General features: G+C 37.9%; 2 protein-coding genes across 3 annotated transcripts in view; one reads left to right on the top strand and one right to left on the bottom strand.

Moving 5' to 3' along the window:
* BFAR (bifunctional apoptosis regulator) overlaps nt 1-24,646 on the top strand; it is a 44,268-nt gene extending 19,622 nt beyond the window's left edge. For both annotated transcript variants that reach the window (XM_074196420.1, XM_074196419.1), the window contains 4 exons: nt 3,956-4,100; nt 5,448-5,612; nt 7,772-7,974; nt 9,287-24,646. In XM_074196420.1, coding sequence (XP_074052521.1) covers nt 3,956-4,100; nt 5,448-5,612; nt 7,772-7,974; nt 9,287-9,479 — 706 coding nt within the window. In that variant the 3' untranslated portion in view covers nt 9,480-24,646. The remainder of the gene's footprint in view (nt 1-3,955; nt 4,101-5,447; nt 5,613-7,771; nt 7,975-9,286) is intronic.
* On the bottom strand, nt 12,849-26,743 carry LOC141495270 (group 10 secretory phospholipase A2-like). Its single transcript, XM_074196421.1, has 4 exons — nt 26,643-26,743; nt 23,039-23,189; nt 19,805-19,911; nt 12,849-13,098 (listed from the first exon to the last, which is right to left on the bottom strand). Exons 1-4 carry the CDS (start codon nt 26,683-26,685, stop codon nt 12,956-12,958), a joined length of 444 nt encoding a protein of 147 aa, XP_074052522.1. The 5' UTR covers nt 26,686-26,743; the 3' UTR covers nt 12,849-12,955.
* Between the last annotated feature and the right edge of the window lie 258 nt (nt 26,744-27,001).

Here is a 27,001-nt window from a genome sequence, read left to right as displayed (position 1 = left end):
TCTAACCAAGTTGAAAAGGCTTTGAATATAGCCCTGACAGCCACTTACATGTCTGTTATTCAGAACCCAGCTAGATTGAGAAGAAATCTGCCCCAGCTTTTTTCAGGCACAGAAACTCATAAACACTAATGTGTGTCAGGTTGTAATCTACATTAGAAAATGGAGTATATACACCAGATAAATCATGAATCCTTGTATGATCCTTTGGGCATAATTCCATATTATGCTCCAGAATGGTTGTTATCAATTCACAATTCCACAAATGGTGCATTAGTATTCCAGATTGCCCACAATCCCTCCAACATTGATCATTTCCCATTTTGTCATAGTAATCAATCTGATAGATGTGAGGTTAGAGTTGTTTTATTTTGCATTTCTCTTATTAATAGTGATTGAAAGCATTTTTTCATATGACTAGAGGTAGCTTTGATTTCTTCATCTGAAAACTTCATATACTTTGACAATTTATCAGTTGGTAAATGACTTGTTTCCTTATAAATTTGACTCAGCTCTTTATATTTTAGAAATGAGACCTTTATCAGAAACTACTGACTGTAAAAATTGTTTCCTAGATTTTCTGCCTTTCTTCTTATCTCAGTTGCATTGGTTTTGTCTGTGCAAAAAAATTTCTCTTCAATGTAACCAAAATTACCCATTTTGCATCTCATAATGTTTTCTTCTTCTTGTTTGGTCATTAATTTTTCTCTCCATAGATCTGACAGATAAACAGTTCCTTACTCTTCTAATTGGCTTATGGTATCACCCTTTATGTCTAAATCATATATCCATTTCAACCTTATTTTGGTATAGGTTGTAAGATGTTGGTCTATGCCAAGTATCTGCCATGTTATTTTCCTCTTTTCCCAGCAGTTTTTATCAAATAATGAGTTCTTATCCCAGAAGCTGGAGTCTTTGGGTTTATCAAATAGTAGATTATTATAGTTATTTACTCCTGAGTCTTCACCTTTGATCCAGCAATACCACTACTAGGTCTGAATCACAAAGAGATCATTAAAAAAAGGAAAAAAGATTCATATGTACAAAAATATCCTTAGCAGCTTTTTGTTTTGGCAAAGAATTGGAAATTGAAGGGATGCCCATCAATTGGGGAATGGCTGAACAAGTTATAGCATATGAATGTAATGGAGCATTATTGGTCTATAAGAAATGATGAGCTCATAGTTTTCAGGAAAACTTGGAAAGACTTAAATGAACCAATGCTGAGTGAAGTGAACAGCACCAGGAGAATATTGTACATAGTAACAGTAACACTGTATGATGATCAACTATGATTGACTTACCTCTTTTCAGCAATACAGTGATCAAGCAATTCTAAAAGACTTGTGGTGGAAAATGCTATCCACATCAGGAGAAAGACCTATGGAGTCTGAGTGCAGAATATAACATACTATTTTCACTTATCTTAATTTGTTTTTTTCCTTTCTCATGGTTCTTCCCATTTGTTCTGATTCTTCTTTAATAGTATACTAATGTGGAAATATGTGTAATGTGATTGTTAATGTATAATCATAAAAAAAAGAAATCATGAATCCTTCAAGTATTGAAGAATTAGTAAAACCTATATGTCATTTTGTGCATCATCAGAAAATTATTGGGGGGCAGCTAGGTGGCGCAGTGGATAGAACACCAGCCCTGGGGAGTCAGGAGTACCTGAGTTCAAATGTGACCTCAGACACTTAATAATTACCTAGCTGTGTGGCCTTGGGCAAGCCACTTAACCCCATTGCCTTGCAAAAACTTAAAAACAAAAGTATTGAAAAGATAATCCAAAATGGAGATAGACCTCAGCCTCTACCTCACCCCAACATTAAGTTTTGAAAGTCATCTTTAAATTTTTCAGCTTTTTCACAGTTAAAATTCCTGTAAATATAGCTATACCCACAGTTTCTGAATCTACACTGCTGTTACATTGCATTTTGCCTCTGTGGCCTATCATAAAATCTTTATAAAATAAAACGAGACTTTAATGCTACAAGGTGGTTCTTCTCCCTCCCCCATCCCCCCCAAAAACCAACAGTAAACAAACAAACAAAAACTCTCAGCTAGAGAAAGTCCAAAGAAGGTCACCTATAATAATGAGAAAGACTGAAAAACCTTTTGTTTATAGACTAAAACAATTAGGTTGAGATGAAGTCACACAGGCTTAGGATAGAGTTAAGCATGGAATTGTTCACTATAAAATCCACAACTAGAAAATATCTCTTGAAATGCTAAAGGGATTAGGCCATTATATGAGGAAGGGTTATTTTAAAACCACGGGTAATAAAACAGAATTCTGTACCCCATGTTAAAGATTCAGGAAGTGTTTAGAGAAAGGTATATAGCTATATAGAAATAGGTAAATAATTGATTGGTTCTTGTCCTTTGTTATCAAAGAAGACCAGAACAGACTGTCACTGTGTTAGAGACAAGTTATAGTGTCTGACCATGGCAGATAGAGCAGTACCATCCAGGAATATTATACCACAGATCAGGCTTTAAAAGTCCATAGGAACACTTGGGGTGGGTACTCTAAACTTATGCAATTCACATTTCCTTTGAGCTCCCTCAACTCTGCCTTGTTCATAGAGCACAGCACCATCTCTAATGAGAGCATGTTTCTCATGTTGAACAATCAATTCCAAGTTCTTAAGGGAGATATTCAGAGTGTTCGTATAGTGTTCCATCTGATCCCTCCATGAGCACTTGCCCTGTGTGAGTTCTCCATGAAATAGACTTTTTAGCAAGTATACAGCTGGCATTCAAACAATGTGGCCAGCCCATCAGAATTACACTCTCTGTAGGAACATAGTAGGGGGAACCAGCAGTCTTTTGGGATACAACTCTAGTCTTTGGGTGTCATTACATGGATTGTTCTTTTCTATAAACTAGCCTTGGCTAATTTCAAAGATAATTTTGTTTTGAATGGATTGTGAGGTTGACCCAGTGATTTGTTTTTAGTTTTTATGTATACAGCTATTTCAGATGAATTGAAATCATCTAATTAGATGAAAAATTGTAGGTATAGCTAGTTTCTCATTAATACTCATCTGTATACTGTTTAAAAGATCAGGTATCTTGTTAATATTTATTTTTTAAGTTATTGGAATTGAGTAAGTTTATTAAATTTGAAAAACTCATTTAACAGACATGTGGAACATAAGCCAAACATTATGCTCTACTAAGAAAAGAGGCCCATCAAGTGACTCTGGCTGTCCTGCTTGTCACATCCTGGGAGACCTTTGTATATTAACAACCAGACCGAATCGGCCTCTAACTTGTGGATGGCCAGAGCTGAGCAGAGCAGGCAAGAGACAGGAGACTCGGGAATCAAACAGAAGGGGACTCACCCACCTATAGCAAGGGATAGTGTGGCTGGCTGAGAGTCAAAGCCAGCTACCTGGTTCAGTTCACTTGGTTTCAGGTATAGGGACCTGATTGGGAACCCAAAAGGTGGGGAACAACTAATCACAATAGTATCGTCATTGCACATATGATATTGATTCACATGAAAATGATTGGTCTCATTAGTTTCTTTACACCAGTACTGTTTTTGTATAAACTTTATTTGTATGCTTTTATTTCCCATTAAATTTTGTTGCTGGAATTTGGAAGTTCAATCACTTTCTGGGTTTTAAAGCAGTATTTTTGTTTGTTTGTTTTGAATAGCTGGCTTAGCCTCTTGTTCAGAATGGTTTACCCCAGAGTATTAAGCAATTATTCTCTGGTTTCTCCTCAGATTGTATAACTCTTTCACTTTTCAGAGTATTAAGCAATTGTTGTGGTAGCCTGTATAGAACAGTATATATGTTGAATTCCAAGTATATTAAATGTTTTAGCTCTTTTACAAGTTTGGGGCAATTTCCAAGAAGAAATTTTGTCATGGAAGGGGTAATTTCAACACATGATCTCAAAGAACAGATTTTTTTTCTTTTTTTGCTCCCCTACCATATAGATTGCTTTTAACATTGACAGATGAAGACTTTTCAAAGGCTCCATATAACATAGAGAATAGTAGCCACAGAAAAGCCATCATAATGGAACTGGAGCGTGTCAAAACTTTAGGAGTAAAGCCCCCACAGAATCTTTGGGAATACAAGGTAAACTTTTATAGCAGCTGATTCAGATACTGAATTAGAACCCAGATCTCCCTCCTGTAGTCAATCCCAATTCTAGCACTATCAGATGTATGACCCTGGATAAGTCATTTCTTGATCTTTGGGTCTCAGTTTCCTCAGGTATAAAATTAGATGAATTGGAACAAATGAGCCCTTTAAGCTCTAAAATTCTATGTAGTATAACTGTAATATGATGTGAAAACCCCATAAATTTTGAGTGAAACATTCAGTCAGCTGGTTAGCTTTCAGGATTTTAAACAAAATGTTTCCCAGTTCATAACTCCTCGCTCCTAGACAGCAACTGGATCTTTAAGATGTTGACACTAATTTTAATAGTAACCTAGAATATCATGATAAGTAAAAAATAATAATTGTTGCAAAAGGAAATGCTATATTTCAGAGCCAAATTGATTGTGTACTAGTGATTTCCATTTTTATCAGCATGAGAAACAATGTAGCCTAGTGATTAGTGAGCCAGTCTCCAACTCAGTAAGAAATTTCTCATCTGGGAGTTCGTTACTGTATCGATAAAATCAAGGTTCAGTTCCTGTTTTTCCCTCTATAGAAATTGAGGGTTGATTATATAAGGAAAGGAAATGTAACCATAACAAGATTACCAAATTTGGGACCTAGAAAGACATAGAAGTTATTTAGAGATTCATGGAAACTCTTAACTTATGTTTGAGGAAATGAAAGCAAAAAGAGCTTTCATGATTTTTCTTAAGTTTTCATTGTTACAGTGTCCTCTTGCTTCTTCCTGTGGTATTTTCATTATATCATATAATAGTGTTCCTTAAGTTTTCCATTGTTAATCAACTAAGCACTTTTTTCCTTCAAACAAGTACTTTTATGTTTTTATGCTAGATGTTTGAGTTCCTTTCTAATTCAGTAGTAGTTCTTTTCTTAAGGAAAATAGTTAAGAACTTTTATCTTTTCAGGCCAAGAATTCCATTAATATGAATCTTAGAGTTGGCCTGAGTGCTCTTTTCTGAAGACTCATAATGGAAGCAACCCTGGCACTGTCAGACTCTATAACTGGAATTTGCAGTACTGTAGAATGTTTGCTCTTCAGATTTAGAAGAAACTTTAATGTAGGGCTCATGTTTCTCTAATCTGACATTTAAAGATTATTTTAGAAAATGGGACTTTATATAATGTAAGTTACATACTGTATGTTAAAGATATATGCTAGTCTTCTCATTGTAATACTTCATTTATTTAAGACTGGAAAAAATGCAAATTTTATTTTACAAAATGATTTAAAATGAGTTTAAAAGGATGATTTCCCCATTTTTAATATTGGATTGTTCACCTTCTAATATATTTCAGGCTGTCAACCCAGGCAAATCATTATTCTTGTTGTATGCCCTGAAGAGCTCCCCAAGACTCAGTATGTTATATCTGTACTTATTTGATTATGCAGAAACCTTCTTACCTTTCATCCATACAATATGCCCTGTGCAAGAGAAAGAGGATATCATCACAAAATTTCTTGTAAGTTTTTTTTTTAATATCTTGGTGTTCAACCAAAATATGCATCTATCTGGATATATATCTATATCTATATATATCTATATCCAGATGGATAGATATAGGTGTATATCAGGTTCTTATCAAAACATTTGGTTCAATATCTCATATATATGAGATATTTGAACCTGGTATAGGATAAGATTTCCTTGATTTAATAATAATAATACCCCACTTTTAGGGGCGACTAGGTGGCACAGTGGGGAGTGGTTAAGTGGCGCGGTGGTTAGAGCACCGGCCTTGAAGTCAGGAGTACCTGAGTTCAAATGCGTGTTCAGACACTTAATAATTACCTAGCCATGTGGCCTTGGGCAAGCTGCTTAACCCCATTGCCTTGAAAAAAAATCTAAAAAAAAATAATGCCCCACTTTTAAAGTATATAAAACCTTTTCACCATAACAACATTGAATTGTGGATATTAAACATTTTTTTAAAATTTGGATCTGTGACTTCATTCAAGTGGGAAACTAAAAAGGGCAGTGAATGGCACTGTGGATAGAGCTCAGACACCGACTAACTGTGTGACCCTAGGCAAGTCACTTCATCTCAGTTTCCTTCACTCTAAAATAGGAATTATAATAGCAACTATCTCCTAGGGTATGAGATAATAGTTGTACAGTACCTGGTACATTCTAGACCATTAATAAATGTTTTTGTTTCCTTCCTAATAAATTCCTTCCACCAATGCCAGTCAGGAGTTCATCTATTACTTGGTGGTCTTAGGATTTGGTCTGGAGCACTGAGAAGTTAGTGACTGCCCCATAGATACACAGTAGTAGGTGTCAGATACAGGACTCTAATCCAGATTTTATTTATGCCAAAGCTGGGCCCTCCGGTCACTATGCTGTGAGATCCTCTATTGGTCAATAATATTCTCTTTGATTTTATAGATAAGGAAACTAAAACTTAGATATGAGATATGTCTGAACCTTGTGGTAGGTTGGCTAATGAATAATAAATTTTGGGGCCACAGCAAAACTTTCAAAGGTACAAAAAGGTTGGAAATCAGTAGAGGGAATATTCATGCCAACAAAATTTAGATTATTGAATCATCATTGCCTTTTCATGCAAAATGATTACTCTGGAAAGTAAAGAAGTTAGCAAATGTGACCTTCAGCTAATTATCTAATTTTAATAATCTGAGATAATATCACTGCCTGAATGCTAAATGGTAACATAGCTCGTATCATATAACAAGATATATATCATAAAAAATATGCTAAAAGCAGTGCCCAGTGTGATGCTTTGTTCAGAGTAGACACTTAGAAAAAGTTGTCAAAGTAATGTATAGGCACAATGCTAAATTACTATGGTAAGTCAAATTTCATTCTAGTAGTCTGTTTCTGATAATCATACCTAAAGGGAAATTTTATGGGTTGGTTTGGTTGTTGTCTAAGATTTAAACTTAGAACATTAGGCATGTATCTTGGGTATCCCTAACTTTGTTGAATGAGTCACTATGAGTCCATTTTAAAATAAATTTTACCTAAACTTTCTTGAATCTATTTTTGTTTAATAAAATTATAATCTCCTTAAAACAGATATTATGTAAGCCTTCAGTAAAGACTAAACAATCCCAAAAGTCTGACTATGACTTAATTTTTATGTCTCTTTTGTATAGAGGCTGGTCATTTTTTAATGGTTTGTTTGCTCTTCCTTCCCCCTCCCCTTTTGTTCTCATACCTTTTTTAATCCCTTAAAAACACGAATAAGAATGATAATAAAAAAGTCAGGAATGAATTTCCCTTTTCCCCAGTAGATTTTATTTGTTTAAGGGCTAGCAATCCTATACTTTAAAGGTTGATCAATCACATTGCTTCATTTGTACCTGGCCTGAGGCCCTCATTGATGGGAGTCACATTATCTGGCCACTAGCATAGATATGTTTCACAGGGAGGGATGTTTCTCTTTCTCTTCTCCCTTGCTGCTAGATTCTTCACCCAGTCCCCTCACTCACAAATTACCTGAGTTGGTGTGAGTGTAAATGATGATTTGTCTGTCTGTCTGTCTCTCAATCTCATCATACCTTTGCCTTCTTTGAGTAAGGTATTAAAAGAAAGTAAACTAGTGGATCCAATCAAATAGCAACTGTAAAAACCACATATTTTTTTCTTTTTCCAAAGGACTTTAAAGAGCCCACTTGGAAGCAGTGGAGAGAATTCCTTGTTAAATATTCTTTCCTTCCTTATCAATTGATTGCTGAATTTGCCTGGGATTGGCTGGACGTGCACTACTGGACATCACGGTTTCTTATTGTTAATGCCATGTTGCTCTCTGTTCTGGAGTTATTTTCCTTTTGGAGGATTTGGTCAAGGAATGAATTGAAGTAAGTATAGAAATGGATGGAATAGCAGGGTTTGGGAAAGAGATTTTTCAAGACAAGTAGACTCCTTTGAAATATTTTGAAGATTCTCTTATTGGGGGGCATTAAAAATAATAATCACTTATAAAATAAGTATTATTTTCATATAAACTTTAGCATACTCCTGGAGGCAGAGAGCTTTTAAGAAAAGGATTATTAAAGTAATTTTGGCAGATTACATCATGATATAGTAAAAAAAGAATTAAACATTGGGCAATCCAGGTTTTCTTCCTGTATGTGACCTGAAAGGAAGAAAGAAAAAAAAAAGCATTTATTAAATGCTTACTGTGTATCACAGCCTTACAAGTATTCTTTTGATAATTATTTCACCTAACTTATTTGTCCCTTAATCACTCTGGATAGCAGTTTTCTCATCTGGGAGTAGGATCATAGATTTAGATCTGAGAAGGGTCTTAGAGATCATTCATCTCAACCCCCTCATTTTACAGATGAGGAAATTGAAGCTGCCCAAGCTCACACAGTATGTATCTAAGAAAGGATTTGAACTCAGGTCTTCCTGATGCTTGAGCACAGTGGTCCTAACTACTTCTAAATGAATGGCTTGAACTAAATGATCTTGAAGGTTTTTTCCAGATCTAATATTTTATGATCCTGTTTATAAAAAAGACTCTTGAATGACTTGATTAGAACTGGGGGAGAAATATTTCTCCTTTCAGAAGGCTAAAGAAATTGTGTCTCTACCCTTTCACATTTTCTTTCCATTCCTATATAACCCTCTCAGAGCCCCAGAACACTCATGAAAACAGATTATAGTACCACCAGTTGGAGATATTGTACTCTAAAATGCAAATGTTAGACATCTTAGAAATTGATGATTCACCTCTAGTCTGTCAGTTTTAGAAAGCTCTTTCCAACCACCCTATGAAATTAGCAATATGGGTATTCCTTTTTTTTTCCATCTTACAAATGAGAAATCAGTTCCAGAAAGGTTAATTCACTTTTCTGGAATAACAGACAAAGCCAGGATTTGAACCCATGTCTCTCCTAAATTCAAATCCAATGCTCTTTTTACTCTACCATGCTGCTTCACATATGATTCAGTAAGAGGAAAAGAAATTTCTCTCCAAAGGAGATTTCATTTTGTAGCAGCCAGGGGAGGGGTTGGTGGTGGCAAAATCAGAAGCAACTACAATACACGATAATTAATAATTCTTTTTACTAATCAGAACTTTTATATTTATCTGGTGGGAAATAGGTAAGATGGTTATTTCCATTAGTGGATTTTCATTCTAACATAATCCTCTTCTTCTTTCAGAACTGTTCCTCATATAATGTGGAGCCATTTTTGGAAAGTATCAACCCAGGGACTTTTTGTGGCCATTTTTTGGCCTATTATTCCTCAGTTCATTTGCAACTGTTTATTTTACTGGGCCTTGTACTTTAACCCAATTATCAACATTGATCTTGTGGTCAAAGAAGTACGCAGACTAGAAACCCAAGTGTTGTGAGTGTTGCTGGCCCAGCTCTCAGTTAAGCCAACCTCCATCAGGTCTGAGTTTTGAAATTTAAAGAGTGGTAGGGGCTGTGGTGGGAATAGGGGTAGGGGGTGGGGGGTCCACTTTTCTATTAATAAGGATTTGCTTTTTTTAAAAGCTATACAAAGTTTTTCTTGGCGTGGGAAATAGGACCCATCATTCCCAAACCAGTATTGGTTTATTCAGATTATACAGTAGTGATACTTGCCACGTACTATAACTACCTCACAAAGGTGTTGTGAGGCTCACTGAGGTGATGGCTATGAAGGACTGATAGAGATGGGAATTAAAGATGGGACATTTGTTAAAATATCATGATTTTAGATTGTGTTTGCAGGCCTTCTGAGGCCTAGTTTGAAAGAGATGGTAAGTGATAAGAGAATTGACTCTGATGACGGGAAAATAAAATTCTACTAGGCAGCCTTCCAGATGTTCTCAGTAAGTGAACTAGCTGTGTGTTGTAACCATAAACAGCTGCAGAATCGAAGTGCAGTGTGGAAGATGCTGTCTTGTTGATTTCTTGGGAAGCATGATAGTGAAAACTCTGCAGTCATTGTGTTGCTGACATATTCCTAGCCAGTTTTATCAATGTTTTGTGTGTTCTTTTATTTGAAAAGGAATATTGCACAACTTTGAGCAATTAATGTAGACTAATTTTAACCATTCTTGCTGTGCCAATGCTTCCTTAAAAAATCATTTTTTTCAAAGAGAATTGGATCTGTTACAAATTTCAAGATTATTTTAAAAAATACTTGATAATTGACCTCACACTGTATCTTTGTCTTTGTGGTGTGCTATCTGTACCAAGAGCTGTGATTTGTACATAAGCAATGGTATGAACCATTTTTTGAGTATGAAAAAAAACAGGTGTGAAATACAAATGTGAGATTTCTATCCAAAGAGAAGTGTAGCGGCTTCTTGAATCTTTTGACCCTTGGTATCTTGTCTTAGAGGTGAGGATTTCATATTTGCATCTGAAAGTTTCAAAAAATTACTTTAAACAAAAATAAATGGTTTTTCAAAAGATCTTAAAGTCCTTATATATTTAATACTGAATTTTTGGAGACCATGTCAACATATCACACACCCAAATATCTAAGCAATTAAACTGTTGAAGAGATTACACTAAGAATTCTACTTTTGTCTTAGGGTTTCATCATACCATCTCAAAAGTTCCAGTTCGTTTGCCACTAAATAGTTGTCATTAACATAAATAGCTTTGTTGCTTTTTTTTCTTTATCTACACAATGGGACCTCATAGCCTATGTTTCTGGGGCAATTAATATAATGTAAATGTATTTATTGATCCTCTCAATCCTAGAATCCACCATTAGTTGAAGAAACAAGGAAGGCAGAGATTAAGTGATTTGTCTCCAGTCACATTAGTAAGTTTCTGAGGCTGAATTTCAAGTCCAGCCATGAGAAGAATGCCAAGCCTAGAGTCAGTTAAGACCTGAGTTTAGTGCACTTAAATGACCCTTAACCCTGTTTGCCTCAATTTTCTTATCTATAAAATGAACTGGAGAAGTAAATGGCAAACCACTTTAGTGTCTGCCAAGAGAATTCCCATGGACACAACTAAAAGTAATTGAACTATCCCTGGCATAACATGCTCTCCACTGCACCACCCAGCCTTTGTTGTTGACTTATATATATCCAACTCTACCTGACCTCATTGAGGTTTTCTTGACATAGCATTGGTATAAAACAAAATGTGAATTTTGGTTTAAGAAGTATCATTGAGCCCCATTTCCTTATTTGGAACTTGGTGCTTTATTTACAAAACTGCAAAAACTTTTGTCAGGGAGAGACTTGGGTAGAATTCGAAGCTGACGTTGCTGAAAACGGGATGCTGGGTCCTAGACCAAGTAAAGACACTGTCTCCCTTTCTCCTACAGTGGGGGTCAGAATTTCTTCCTTTCTCCCTCCCTCAGGGCTCACTCAACCACCACTGGTACTTTAGGAGTTACCCTCTAACCACAGACTCCTGAGGGATAATAAGAATTGCTTACTTTCCCAGGCTAGTGAGACTAAGGCCAGAGAGGGGTTGGCTGGCTCTACCTTCTCAGCCCAGATGAGGGTAATTTGCTCTTGGTTGCTGAGGAAGACAAAATACAGACTGGTGATCTCCACCACTGACTTGTTGCTGAGTTGCCACTTGGAGTCACAGAGAACAGGACAATCTTGGTAGATTGGCCATCTACCCTCATTGGCAATGAAAAAGTCACCATTATTCTTCAGTCTGATGACACCTTGCTTTCAGGTACTTCCCAGGCTGGATCCCCCAGGGACAGATCCACATCACTCTTGTTCCTGTAGCTCTGCCTAGGGTAATCAGATTGATTACCTCGGGGTTTTACAAAAAGGTTTTAAATAATTATAATAAATACAAAACTCTTAAGAGTTGAATAACCCCAATAACCTGGTACCACTTAAACATTTATTAAATGGCTTTTCAGTGTGGGAGAATCAATGCTGTAATACCAGGGAAAGTAAAGAATTTAAAATATAGAGTTTACAGTTTAGCACTTGTATGATGTTCTGTAAAACAGATGAAGAACTTTTGATCTAAAACTTGGAAAAAACAGAAAAGAGATAGTCCTTGGCCTATACCCTATCACCACTTCTTATCTAGAGAGGCTTTTTTTAGTTCAAATAGGAAATCATACTTAGGACTGAATTGTAATCCTAATAATAGTACTATACCTAGGGTTTATATACCATATACTTAATATAGTACCTACAATGTGCCCGACATTTTATAAATATTATCTCTTTTGATATCTTGGGAGGTAGATTGTCCCCATTTTACACATGGGAAAATAGGCTGACAAAATTTGCCCAAAGTCACACAGATAATAAGGATCTGTAGGACTAGCACCATCCATCTAGCAGCTTGAAATCTTTAGAGACAGAAAATCATATTTACCAACTGAAATATTTTCTATAGTGAACATCTTTGATGATGAACATTAATTCCTTATTTCTAAAGGTTTAATAAATCCATAAAAAATATTGGGGATAGTGCCAATTTATCATTGTAAAAGCAGAATTTGTATTAAGCTTTCATTTTATAGATGCCAAACCTACCCTGCTTTCCCTTAAAAAGCATATCACCTTTGTCAGTCTCCTTTGATTTAAAATCTTCATCTTTACAGTGGTAGATGATTTGGCATTGTCCTCAGAAGGCCACAGTTAAAATATATGTAAAACAGTTATACTTCACTTATCCTCCCATTTTCACAGGAGAATAACTCAGTTTCTTGGATTTATCTTTGGAGGTGAAATTAAGGAAATGCTTCAGCTAAATTTTACCAAAGATGAAGATGATGTCCAGGCCTATGAGGGAGAAGTAAGAACTTTTATTTTGCCCTTCCTGGAACATTGATACTGTTTTTTGCTCAGGGAATATTATATTTTTATATACCCATAGTGAAAAAGAAAAATTGTCAGTCACACTTTGGCTTCTTATCGCCACAAAGGAGGTGGAGATAGAAAATGTACTTTGAGTTATATTCTGCTCTGGCCAAGCAGTGGGCAAGTTCCTTGTCACATTTGCACATCATTTCTTGGCACTCGTTCTGATTGGTACCTGAGAGAGGGAGAGAATGCAGGTTACGAGATTAGATTTGGCAAGTACATTGAAAAGTATAGTCAAGATGTGAGAAAGTGTAGAACACCCAGGCATTGAAAAATTTACATTCCAAATACATTGCAAGATTTCAACAATATCTCTTGGCATTATTATAATATTTCTCATTTCAAGTTTAAATCCCTTCCCTGCATGTTTAGAATAATACAGGACTAGCTGGTGAAATAGGCAGCCATTTAAATAGATCTGTTTTTACAACAGTTGAGAGTTGTAAATAGAGCCACAAGACATTAGATGTTCATTTCTTTTAGATCTTCCCATATTAACCTATGCTGAGTGTCTGGCTAGCATAAATGTGCCTTAATTTTCTTTTACTCTTCTATTACTGTGACAGAAAATTATTTTAGTGACTCCAATTGATTAAGAGGAGACTGGTGTTTAGATCCCAGAAAGAGAAGGGGCCATTCTCAGTTTCCAATGTGACTGACGTGACTTGGAAATTTCTTTTTGACTGTGTATATTAAAGTTATCTTCTTGAAGTATGAACAGCAGCATGCTCCAATAAAGGTTCTTCCCTACTTCTCCTTTTCCTCGATCCATAGAAAACTATACCTATTTCATAATTTTATTCAAGGTTGTCATCTGTGCATAGGAACCATCTACCCTACAGAATTATTTTCCAGGTGCTACCAGACTAAAGAGAAGTCCCTGCACCTTGAGTACTGTTGATAGTTCATTTTAAATATCTCAAACAAATCTGCCCAGTAGATTGTGAACTTTTGGAAGACAGGAGCTGTCTTTTGCCTTTCTTTGTATCTAGAGCCTGAAGCAGAGGAACTTGACTGCCTAACACTGTGGCAGATAATCCCATTTTGATTTGTCTAGCTAATAATCAATTCTTCCTCTAGCTAATAATCAATTCTTCCTCTAGCTAATAATCAATTCTTCCTATCAAAGAACCAACCCTTAACAAAAAGTCTAGTTCTTTTCTAAATCAATGAAAGCAAACCTAGATTTGACTAGTTATCTCTACTTATCAGTGTAGATGAGAAGTCTACAGAATTTCAATGCAAATATAACCAGAGCTAAATGAATTATTAACATGGTAAATTTACTATAATACAAAGTCAAAAAGACCTGTTATATCTAAAAAAAGAGAAAGCCTGTCAAAAAGATGTTATCTCTTGAATCTGACTAGACCAGTATAGAGCTTGCTTAGCTAGAGATATTAGATCTCCTTGTTTATGCTTTTAATTATTCCTTGTAATGGTCCATTTCTTGAATCATCATGAGATAGCTTAGTGGTACCATTAGTTCCTATTAAAATCTCAAATCTGCAAAATTCTTAAGAATAATCAGAGGGACATCTAGGTGGCTCAGTGAATAGAGCACCGGCCCTAGAGTCAGGAGTACCTGAGTTCAAATCCAGCCTCAGACACTTAATAATTGCCTAGCTGTGTGGTCTTGGGCAAGCCACTTAACCCCATTTGCCTTGTAAAAAAAATAAATAATCAGAGGAAATTAATTTTCTACCATTGAAGTAGTAGTGAATAGATGAAGAATTATGGAAGGTATCCAACTCAGCATTTTTTAACACCTGATTCCATTAAGGTAATGTCCTTAACAGCAGAAAGTCGTAGTAAATACATATGTATTACTTTTAAGCAATCCTTTTTTGGCATGGTTTCCTGGAAAGAGTTCTAGACTTGGAGTCAGAAGACCTGGATTCCAATTCTGCCTCTACCTCAGTGATACTTCACAACTCAATCTCTCTGCTACTCTGTTCCCTCAATTGCAAAATGAGATCCTCTACCAGTTTTAAGCTTATTCATCATCCAGATCCCAGCAAATTCTGGGAAGAGCAAAAAATTAGGTTGATACTTTTGTGCAGAGGATCTCATTTCTTTCAGGTTTCCATACAGACAGAATCCTCATTTGGGCTCATGAAAGGGAAGAAAGGCTGAAAAGGACAGGCTACTTGATCGTTTTGTCATATCATTTTGGTCTGAACGGAAGGTTGAAATTATCCAAATTACTTAGCACAAAAATTTCTATAAAACACTTATATCTTACCTAGGTTTGGTTTGTACAGTGATGGTGAAAAGAGTGCTGGATTTGGAATCAGGAAATGTAGGTTCAATTCCTGGTGCTACCTATATAGTGCCAAGGTGGTCAGGTAATTAATTACCTCCTAGTTTTCTCATCTGTAAAATGGGAGTGTTGAAATAATAGTAGGTAGGCAATGTAGTGCAGTTCGAAGACCACTGAACTTGGAACATCTGACCTTGGACGAGGCAAGTAACCTCTCTGTCCCTCAGTTTCCTTATCTCAAATAAAGTGATTGGATTAAATGACATCCCTTCCAACTCTCATTATGATCTATGAACTGTTATTCCAAACTTCATAGCCTTTCTTTATATTAGTTCAAATTAGACAGTTTCACAGTATCTTTGATATACATGAAGATGGGAATCCAGATATTTTCTTACAGGCTTTTTTTTGGTCACCCCCAGAGACTATGGAGCTAATAGAGTACATCTGTTTTCAGTATGTGGTAATGGGTGACTCTGGGATGTTGAAAAGCATTGCCTTCTCTTAGATTTCTGCAAATTCAGGAAAATATTTAAGTATCAGAATATCTATACTTTCAGTGGATTCTTCAAGACTGATTGAGACCAGGGCAGCTAGGTGGCACAGTGGATAGAACACGGGCCTGAGTTCTGACCTCAAACACTTAATAATTACCTAGCTGTGTGACCTTGGGCAAGTCACTTAACCCCTTTCCAAACCAAACAAACAAACAAGAATGGTTGAGATCAAGAAAAATCAAATAGGTTTTCTGGTTTCTACTACCTGGAAACTATTTTAATCCTTTTCTTGGACTGACAAAATTTCACAGGAACTACACCATTAAGAGTGTTTTATTTTTCACTTTTATTTATTTATCTAATAGTAGTGTGAGTTTTTAAAATATTGCTGCTAAAAGTCACATGATCTTTATAAGATGACTGAGTAGATGAAGTTAATCCACCTGGTTCAAATCTGTCTTAAGACACTTGCTAGCTGTGTAGAAATTCACTTAATCTCCTTGTGTCTCAGGCTTATAGAGAAGAGATTTTATATACAGAATCTTGGTTGAATATCTAGGGAGAGAGATCCCATTTATATCCTGGTCATTTATGTATGGTTAAATTCAAGTGAGTAACCTGATCTTTTCTTTTGTCACCAAACCCTGTTATTGACTTACCCTGAGACACAGGTAATTATGGAGGGTTGAAATCAGACAGTATTTACCAAGATTTCAGATTCTATGAGTTCCAAATAAAACAAAAGTACCAGAGAAAGCAAACATCAGGTCTAAGCAAATTATGAGTTCTGAGTGGACAGATTCCTGGGTAGATTTTGAAAATGAGTAGATCTGCCTCATTAGTAATTACCACACTTAAAGCCTGCTCATCAGGACTTGATGCCTATTTCTGGTGTTTGTTCTATGAATTCTGACCTTTTTCAACCTCAGTTTAGACTTCTCCAGAGATAGTTAAAAATTAGATTTTCTATTATAATTAGAGCTATTTCCAGATAAATCAACATGCCTTATGAATTAGTGCTATCCCCATCACTAGAGATGTTATAACAAAGATTATATACATTACATGACTTCCTGGTCTGGGATAAAGTGGTTCCCAAGGGGCAAACGCTAAAAATTATTTTACAGTGCCTTAAGCAATAAATAACTGTAAAGATATCGTGTGTAGTACATGAAGTAATCCTAGGGGTTTCATAAAACAGAAAAACCCCTGGGGTAGTGACTTCCTAAGATAACTTCAAATTTATTAATTCTAATATACTTTTCTCTCAACATCCAATTTTTGTTTTAAAACATTTTGTATCTTTCCACAATTTTCACTCTCTTGCCTACTTCTGACTCAGCATGTTGTACTCTAGGAAAGAGACCTCGAGATGTGAACTTTTCCATCCATTTTGCTTTATAGGAGGAAAACAAGTCCACATATATTACAAATTTTCATCATACTGAGGAGAAGAATGTTAGCTAATGAGACTAAATATGGTCCTGTGCAATGAGCAGAACATAGGGGTCATTTTGATAATTTTCCAATTCTTGAGTTTAACTGGTTTTCTGAGCCAGATTATTGGGCAACAAGCCAATCCAGCCCAAGATGTGGTCTAATTTTTCTAAAACAAAGAATAGGGTGGTTCAGCTTCCTGCTAGAACAAGAAGTTGTGGAAACCAAATATTTCCCAAAGAGTAATGAAAATATGAGGAAAATAACCTCCAAAAGAAATCATCAATAAAGACTAAAGAACTAAGGGGTTTGCATACCACATTTTAAACTATTGGAGGGGGCAGCTAGGTGACAGTAGATAGAGCACTGGCCCTGGAGTCAGAAGTACCTGAGTTCAAATCCGGCCTCATACACTTATTAATTACCTAGTTGTGTGGCCTTGGGCAAGCCACTTAACCCCATTACCTTGCAAAAACCTAAAAAAAAAAAATTCACTAAACTATTGGAGGAGTATAAATAAATACTACCATACTCATTTTTTCTTTTATTTACTATTTAAGCTTGTTCCATAAATGGAAATTGAGCAAACATATAATTTAAATAAAAAGTAGAACACTATTTAGAATATCTTCAAACAGAGTAAGGTGGGGTTTTTTTTTGGAGGGGAGAGGTTATTTAAACTAGTGATGAATAATATAAACCAAAGGTACATAAATATACTGAAAATAACTTTCATTTCAGTTGAAACAATGCAACATGTAGCTTCAAGGTCAACTAGGTAATACACCATATCTGTAGTTAGGAAAGCTGAGTTCAAATGTGCTGTGAGACACCAGCTATTTGACCCTAGAGAAGTCACAACCCCTATTTATCTCAGTTTTTCATCTGTAAAATGGGGACACACTAGAAAAGAAAATGCCCTCAAGGATTATGCAAACAACTATACAGATAAGATCTACTTGATAGAGATAATCACAGAGGGAATGAACTAACATTAAAGGAGGCAGGGGAAAGTATTTTAGGTACCACTTAAATTTAATTTCACTAAATACTATTGATGTAGAGAAACTGTAGAGCGATGCTCTGTTCTTGGGTTCTGGACTGGCCTGTAATTCTGACTTTAGGCAAGTTGGTTGGTAAATTACTAGACTTCAGTTTCTTTGTAAAATGTAATTTTTTTTAGAACTATAATTTTAGTGCTGGTTCTGCTATGAAACAGCTTTATGACAAGAAACAAGTCATTTAATCTCTAGGCCATATTAGATAATCATTTTCCTCTGTTTAAATAATTATAAATTTCAGGGGCGGCTAGGTGGCGCAGTGGATAGAGCACTGGCCTTGGAGTCAGGAGTACCTGAGTTCAAATCTGGCATCAGACACTTAATAATTACCTAGCTGTGTGGCCTTGGGCAAGCCACTTAACCCCATTGCCTTGCAAAAACTAAAAATAAATAAATAAGTATTTATAAATTTTGTTTAATAAGAACATTTTTCCCCTCTATGTTGTCTTTATCAGACAAGTCTAACAGAATTGTCAGTTAAGGGAAATGGGAGAGATAATCACAAGCCTGAAAGTCTTAGCTTGTACCACCATCTTCTTCTTCAAAAGATATATTAAAGAGGAACACCCAAAAGAATATTGCTTTATAACTTTTATTTCTCTTCCTTGCTCCATGCCACCCCCTAGTGGAAATGTGAAGCCTCAGTTTGTGATTTCGTCAGCCTAAGGATCTTTTTTGATGAGAAAATTCCTTATCAATAAAGGTCAATACTTATGCTTCAGTAATTTCTGATTTTAAGAGAAGGAAGTAAGTTGTAGCTCTTTGCCTGACTGTCATATATGGGCTACTTGGGCTAAGTTAAATAGAAGTTTGATGATAATGGGAGCCCCCCCCCCCCCCCCCCCACACACACACACACGCTGGAAAAGTAATTATGGCAAAACTAAATCCTTCTGTTTTCTGTGGTCATCTGGGAAGTACTCCTGGGTCACTGAAAAAACTCACCCACAGATGGAACCAAAGCTATCTTCCCTAGCTTCCTTTGCTGATTTGACCACTGATATCTGTACTTTTCATCTCTTCCCATTTTCTGAGTCCTTGAGTGGCAACTAGTCAATGTTAGAGTTGGAATTTAAACCTAAGTCTTCAGACTACAAATCCAGCACCCTGTACATAAACTTGGCCCTGATGGAATAGGTAAAACAGGAGAAATGTCAGAGGGATGATTCAAACCCAAATATTCCATGCTTCAAGCTCAGCTGGAATCTGTTATATATTATAAATCAGTATTCCACTTAAGAAAACTGGTATATCTCAATTAACTTCCCTTGACAAGAATAACAGACCTGTTTGAGAATTGCTAAAGAGCTAAACCAAATCAGTTTTTCAGACAAAGGGTCCCAAAAGACCAGGGGTGGGGAATTTCCATCCCACAGGTTGGATGTAGTGTTACCAAGGCAGCAGCAGGCAGGATTAGAAATTCAATAAATCTAGAAGCTTTTAAGGGGTGAATTAAATGTTTGACAAAAATAGCCTGCAAATGATGTTGTAAATATCCAAATGGTCCTTGGCAGAAAAAAAAAGGTTTCTTAGCCTTGCAATATGCCCAACCAGCCTATGATCAGAGAAAAAGACATGATTGCAAGGGATGGGCTAGGAAAGAACAATCTCCTGACTTACCACATTCCACTCTTTGGTCTGTGCATTCCCAATTATAACGTTCCATCTTGGGACCACAACCAGCCTCCTCAACCTTGCTATAACAGCAGTCATGTTTTTGGCAGCACCTGGAAACAAAAAGGTTATGAATGCAGGATACCTGAGCAGCTACATTTAGTCATTATTCATGTGTTTAAAAAAAAAAAAGACAAAACTTGAATTTTAGGTGGTAAAAGAGGAAGACATAATTAAAATAAGAGTGAAGTCATAATAAGGAAGTACAGAATCTCCTGTCCCTTTCCTTCTCCATGCACTCATTCTCCAGGATGACCTTTGTCTAGCTATCAACGTAACATCAGAAATTCCATAATGGGTTCTATTTTCTGTTCCTAATAAAAGTTATCATTGAACGTGTTGTGGGAAGGTCCCATTTCCCTCCTTGTCATCTACTTCAACAACTAGGTGTGACCCCCCCATTATACATCTGTCCAATTTTTTTAATCTTCTAACAGGCAACATTCATGTATCTAAAACTTTTCTTGAAGTTACTAACATTTTCAGTTCTTTGTACTTTTTAGGATAACAAACTCCATTTGTTTATTTCCTGCTTCTTGTTATGTGATGGTATTAGCACACCATCAATTTAACTAACAGTTATTGAGCCCTTAATGTATACCCAGTTATAGGAACTGTGAAGCATAGAAAATAAATATGCAATATTTTCTGCCCTCAAGAATTCAAGTATTGATTGAATTCCCTCTCAGCACTTAACTTTATATTCCTAAACTTTGCCAAGCACAAGGCATTATCTTGGCCTGAAATTTCTAATTTATCTGAGAAAATAAGATTAACACAGAAGAAACAACAATCATAGACAGATTGTAGTGCTACCTGCATAACAAATGAGTGATTTGACTAGTAGGGTTACAACTGGGATAAGCATTGTTAGACCTAAGGAATGATCTTGATTGGCATTTTGAAGTAGTAAATGGAGTATTTGGTTATGAAGTTAGAAGTCCTGAGAAATTTATGTTATATATGATTGTGCATGTACAACCTATATCATCCTGTATCCCCTGTTGCCATAGGGACTGGTGAGGGAAGGGACAGAGAGAAAAATGAGGAATTCAAAAGCTTGCAAAAAAGATGAATGTTGAAAACATGTAGTTGGAAAAATAAATGTATATACAAATCCCTCAGAAATTTATTAGCACATGATCAAACGAAACTTCTCAAAGCCTTAGTTTTGCCATCTAAAAATAGGATAACAGCATTTGAATTACCTGGCTCAGAAAGTTGATGTTCTTTATTAATGTGAAGGAAGGGAGTGAATAAGCAAGGAAAGGTTTGTAGAGAGAAAAAGAGGATGAGAGATAGAAGGGAACTGCAGGGATTAAAATTGTCAAACCTACAATAAATGAAACTGAGGCAGAACTCTGAGCCAAAGACACTTTTTAAAAGGATTCATGGCTGCCTCTAATGAAGTGGACCTCAGAGCTTCCTCTCAATCTCTGAGGTGCTCCCTTGTTCCAGGGCTTTATTTTTATAAGATTAAATACCAGATTTAATACTTGAGCATTCTACAGGGGCTATACAAAGTACAGAATCCTATTGGTTGTCAGATCTTGCTTCAAGTCAAATAGAAGAAAAGATCCAAATGAATTTTCTCACAGAAGATCCACATGATTGTGAATGACGAAGCATTATAAACAATTTCCTCCTAGGCTACTTGGTGAAAAGATCCATGCTGGAGATTGTTGTCTAGTTGAGTCATGAAGTTCTTACTAACACTGGCAGATGTATCCTTACTGGCTTTCACTGGGAGACGTTCTATTTCTGTTATGTCTTCAAGTCCTAGGTTCAAATCCTGGTCTATTTATTACCATGAACTATGATATTTAATCTCTAAGTGCTTCATGAAATCTCAGTACTTAAACTATTAAATCAAAAGAAATAATAGATCCTCCCAGTATTCAGTATGAGATCTTAGCAATTGGCCAGTAAACAAATATTTTTATTTTTAGGTTTTTGCAAGGCAAATGGGGTTAAGCAGCTTGCCCAAGGCCACACGACCAGGTAATTAAGTGTCTGAGGCCGAATTTGAACTCCGGTACTCCTGACTCCAGGGCCAGTGCCTCTATCCTCTGTGCCATCTAGCCACCCCATAAACAAGTATTTTTAAGAAACTTGACAGTCCTCAATGCTAAATCCTAAGATTGCCATGAACCCCTGGTAAAAACAAATGCATGTAAACAGTAGCAGGAGTGATATACTACTAGTCTGAGGAGCTCTCTGATTTGCCACTTCAAAAAAGACTGGATCTTCTCTATGACCAGGGCCCTTAAAAACTTCCAGGTAACTTAGAAGACAAATAGAAAAGCAGAGATGTCTAGATTTCACCAGAATAATAACAAATATTTTATATTCTAAACTATCCTAGGAGGTAAGGGCTATTATTTTCATTTTGCAGAAAAGAACTTGCTTAGGGTCTCACAGCAAGTGTCTGAGACAGAATTTGAACTCAGGTTCTTCTGACAAGCACTCTTATCCACTGAAACTAACCAGGTATGTAAGAAGTCCATCAAGATGAAAGGTCCAGTTTAATATAGTTACTTAAAAAATTTTTTTTAAATAGTTTTCTTGCTGGGCTAGAGCACTCTTAAGAATGCCATTAAAGGGGCGGCTAGGTGCCGTAGTGGATAAAGCACCAGCCTTGGAGTCAGGAATACCTGGGTTCAAATCTGGTCCTGGACACTTAATAATTACCTAGCTGTGTGTCCTTGGGCAAGCCACTTAACCCCATTTGCCTTGCAAAAACCTTAAAAAAAAAAGAATACCATTAAAGTTCTGGACTGAATCCCTGTGTTAATCAGTTTTTCTCTCTCTTCTGTGGCAATAAATTACATATCTATCTCTATCGTCTTACAAATGGGCATCTTTGGTCTTGTAGAGGACCAGTGAAGAAAGTCTGGCTAGTTCAACCCAACATACTGCCTCTCTAAAAGGAATAGTACCTGAATCATATTTAAATAGAAAGGTCAGCACCAGTGTATCATAAATAGAGGAAATCTATTGAGCCATGCAATTGATTCTCAGCCAAAACCAAAATCAAAACTAGTCTTCCACTGAGTATGGAAAGAAAGATGAGGAAAAAGGTAAAGAAGTACTGTAATTCAGGTATTCCTAGCCACATGATCTGAGGAGAATCAGTTCAGGAAGGCTTTGGGGGGAACTGAGATCTGGGATGATGCCTACCAGTCACTTTTGTCCCGGGGCCAACCAGTTCCTCCAATGCCACAGTAGCAGCCATAGCTCATGTAAGCCAATGCTGATCGACTTGTAGCACAGTTGACAGCTCCTGCCAGCTCCAAGAGTCCCCTCCGATGTACATGGGATTTCCCAGAAACTGAGGGGAGTGGAATTTTAAGTTAGAAAGGATCTCTAAGAAATAGGGGCAGGTAGGTGTTTTAATGGATAGAGCACCGGCCCTGGAGTCAGGAGGACCTGAGTTCAAATCTGGCCTCAGACAATAATTACCTACCTGTGTGACCTTGGGCAAGTGACTTAACCCCATTGCCTTGTAATAAAAACAAAAAAAAAACCAAACCAGATGACATGAAGTTTAAATGAACATTAAGAGCATTTTGAAAGTTACAGAAGGCACAGAAAAATCATTTCTGTGGCATATTAAAAGATTTGCCTTAGTAGGGGGGAGGGGTGACCAAGTAATTATGGGCTACCTTCTCCCTTCTTGCTTACCTCCTTTAATTACTACCCAACAATGAAATGATTAAGAGTACCTCAGGAACATGCCTAGCTAGCTGTGTGAGCTTGGGCAAATCACTTAACCCCCATTACCTTGCAAAAAAATAGCTTAGGAGGGCAGCTAGGTGGTGCAGTGAATAGAGCACCAGCCCCGAAGTCAGGAGGACCTGAGTTCAAATCCAGCCATAGACACTTAGTAATTACCTAGCTGTGTGAACTTGGGCAAGTCACTTAACTCCATTGCCTTGCAAAAAACAAAAACAAACAAAAAAAAAAGAATAGCTCAGGAAACAGAGCATCCTGAAACTTATTCATTCACTTCCAGAATTACAAGTCTAGAAGGACCCTGTATAAGTCCATGACTGTCACTGTTTCCATGTTTCAAAAATAAGACCTGATTCAAAGGACACCACTTGTCAAAGAAGCCTGTTTCAAGGTTTAGCCAAATTCACTAGAATAAAGTCCTTGCTTGTATCTAACCTCGATTTTCCTTTCTGCAGTGTAGACATAATAAAATTGGTGACAATATTCCTCTATTCATTTCAAGATAAATTTTTAAAAATCCAATCAAGTCCTTTATTGGAACAGTATAAAATAGTGATTGTATATTGTATATTGTATTTCTTGATTAACTACTGCTGTGTGGGGGTTGAGAGAGGGGTAAATGATAGAGAATAGATTTTTTTAAATTACAGATAATCCAAAAACCGCATTTAAGCAAATCCTCCAAGGGGAGGCAGTTACAATTCACATAAACCACTCTTTTGTTCAAGATAAAAGGGGTGAATTAAGTATTTGAGTCAAGTCAATCTTATAAATAAGTACTGCTAGGTGCACAAAGTCAGACAGACTCAATTTTCATGAGTCTGAATCCTGACTCAGACACCCATTAGCTGGGTGACCCTGAGCAAGTTACTTCATCCTGTTTGTCTCAGTTTTCTCATCTATAAAATGAACTGAAGAAAGAAATGGCAAATCACTTCAACAGCACCAATTGGATCATGAAAGAGTTGCACACACTGACATAATTCAACAATCATAATGATTTTTTTTTGGGGGGGGGGGTTGCAAGGCAAATGGGGTTAAGTAGTTTGCCCAAGGCCACACAGCTAGGTAATACGTGTCTGAGACTGGATTTGAACCCAGGTACTCCTGACTCCAAGGCCAGTGCTTTATCCACTTCGACACCTAGCTGCCCCAATCATTAATGATTTAAGGAACACTAAAATGACCCAGTTTCATTCTCCCCTAAAGTCTCACTTCCTAAAAGCTAAGTAGAAATTTATTCCATTTTCTAAAGTTATCCATTAAAATACAAATTTCCCTCCTTTGCTTATTAAGGGTTTGATCATTAGTCATCAACCTCTTGCTAAATTACTCACCACTTTGCTTTTAAAGAAGGCAGGTAACTTCGAGGATATTAGGTAATAGAGTAAAATAGATGGAGGGAGAAATGGGGAGGGGGGAACTAAGATCTTGGGACACTGCCACAAAAAGACATCTGCTTAGGGGCAGGCACCAAGAGTGGAGAAGGTCCCAAAAAGAGTCAGTGAACTAAAAACCAGCTTTACTAATTTAATTCCATTGAACCCCTTATAAAATTTAAAACACTTGTTATTTGTCCTGCCTAGGAAGTAGGATCAAGCTGGTACCCTGCACTAGGCCCAGGAAGCTTGTTTGAGTAGGGGGTGGAGAAGTTTAAACTGGGGAGGGAGGGGAGGAATGAAACTAATAGGGTAACTATGTGTCAGGCCTTATGTGAAATGCTTTCAAATGTATGATCCTCACATCTCTATGAAGTTAAGTTGCTACTCTCATCCCCATTTGCAGTTAAGAGGCAAATAGAAGTCAAGTTGCTTGCCTAGGGTCACAAAGCTACAAAGTATCTTAGGACGGATTTGAAACTTTCTAAGAACAGAATCTATCTATCCCCTGTTCCCCTTAGTTTCCTCTGTGAAGAGAGGAGCATAGGGGACCCTCCTTTCAGATACCATTTCCTTTTCCTACCAACCTGGTCATTAGGAGATTCCCCTCTTTCCCTCCATCCCACTCTCCACCCTCCAATTGATTCTTGTTCCAAGCACAAGTTCCAAGCACACTTTGAATTTCTGGTCTTCCTGCCTCCGTCCTTCCCTCCCTCCACTCACCCAGCCCTCTATGTCTTTGACTCTGGCTAGACCCAAATACCCCCTAAGAACCAGGAGAGGGTATATGGAGAAAGCAAAGACTAAAGACAATAGTCCTTCAGGCCTCTTTAGGGGAACTATGTCTGAGTCCGCCAGACAGCGGTAGCTGGGTCTGGTATAGTAGGGGCGAGCTGAAGGGCTTTAGAAACAGCTGCCTCAACACCACCAGTCCTTCCCCGGCTCATCCCTAGTCCTCCTCCCCTGTCCCAGCCGAGCAGCAGTCCGAGCTCGGTCACCCCTGGCCTTGGGGAGCTTTCCTCTTAGCTTTGTTTCAAGGAGTTGGGCAGGGACCAAAGGGACCCCAGGCTGAAAGACCCAAACGGAGCAGCCCATCCTTACTCCCCCTATCCCCAAAGCAAGGTGAGCCGGGTGCTTCTCTCCTTCCCACTCCCACCCAGAGTGTCCTTCCGACGCGTCTGGAGATTCACTTTCACCTGATGAAAATGGACGGGGGTGGGGATGGGGGGCTTGGCCCCCCTTTTTCCTCCCTCCCCTCGGCAGCCCCCACCCCTCTCCGCTGTGCTTAAGCTGAGGCTCTACTCCATTTCCCGTCGCATAGTTAGGTTTGCTGTGCCTTCGAGTCCAGCCCCAGAGAACTAGGCAGCCCCCCCCCCAGTTCGGCCCCCTAAAACCCTCCAGCCCCGCCCAGCGCGCAGAAGCTGGCGCCTCTCTCCCTCCTCTCCCCCCTCCTTCATTCACCCCGACTTGGGGGGAGTCTGAGGAAGGGCCCAGAGGGAAGCGGTCTCCGGGGCGCCGACCCCCGGGGCCCCACCTCCTCCGCTTCCTCCGCCTCCTCCGCCTCCTCCTCCTCCTCCTCCTCCTCCTCCTCCTCCTCCTTCTCCCCGAGCGGCGTACCGGTCTACAGAGTCGGGAGGGGCGCGCGCTGCCCGAGGCCGCCCCTCACTCACCACTTGTGAAAAGCAGCAGGGGCAGCAGGTACACAGCCCCCATCTGGTTCGGGCTGCAGGTGTAAGTGCTGCGCGGATGACTGACCCCTCTCCAGGGACCTCGCCTCTTTAGTTCCCCCCACCAACCCCATCCCAGCACTACCCCGCCCAGACCCCACCCCCACCCAGCTGACCAGTGTTAGAGGTTCACACTTGCCCAGGGGGCTGGATACCTGGGAGGAGGAGTCTCTGGGTTGGGGTAGCTGGGTCCCTGTTCAAACTTTCCTTGTCCCGGCAGACCAAAGTGACTTCATCAACTGGGTCTCCAAAGCTGAACTCAAGCTAAGCTGGTTCTTACAGAAAGAGAAAGAAGCACCTTC

Source organism: Macrotis lagotis, chromosome 8 (assembly GCF_037893015.1).
Source record: "Macrotis lagotis isolate mMagLag1 chromosome 8, bilby.v1.9.chrom.fasta, whole genome shotgun sequence".
Classification (NCBI taxonomy): Eukaryota; Metazoa; Chordata; class Mammalia; order Peramelemorphia; family Peramelidae; genus Macrotis; species Macrotis lagotis.
This window is presented reverse-complemented; position numbering and strand designations above follow the sequence as displayed.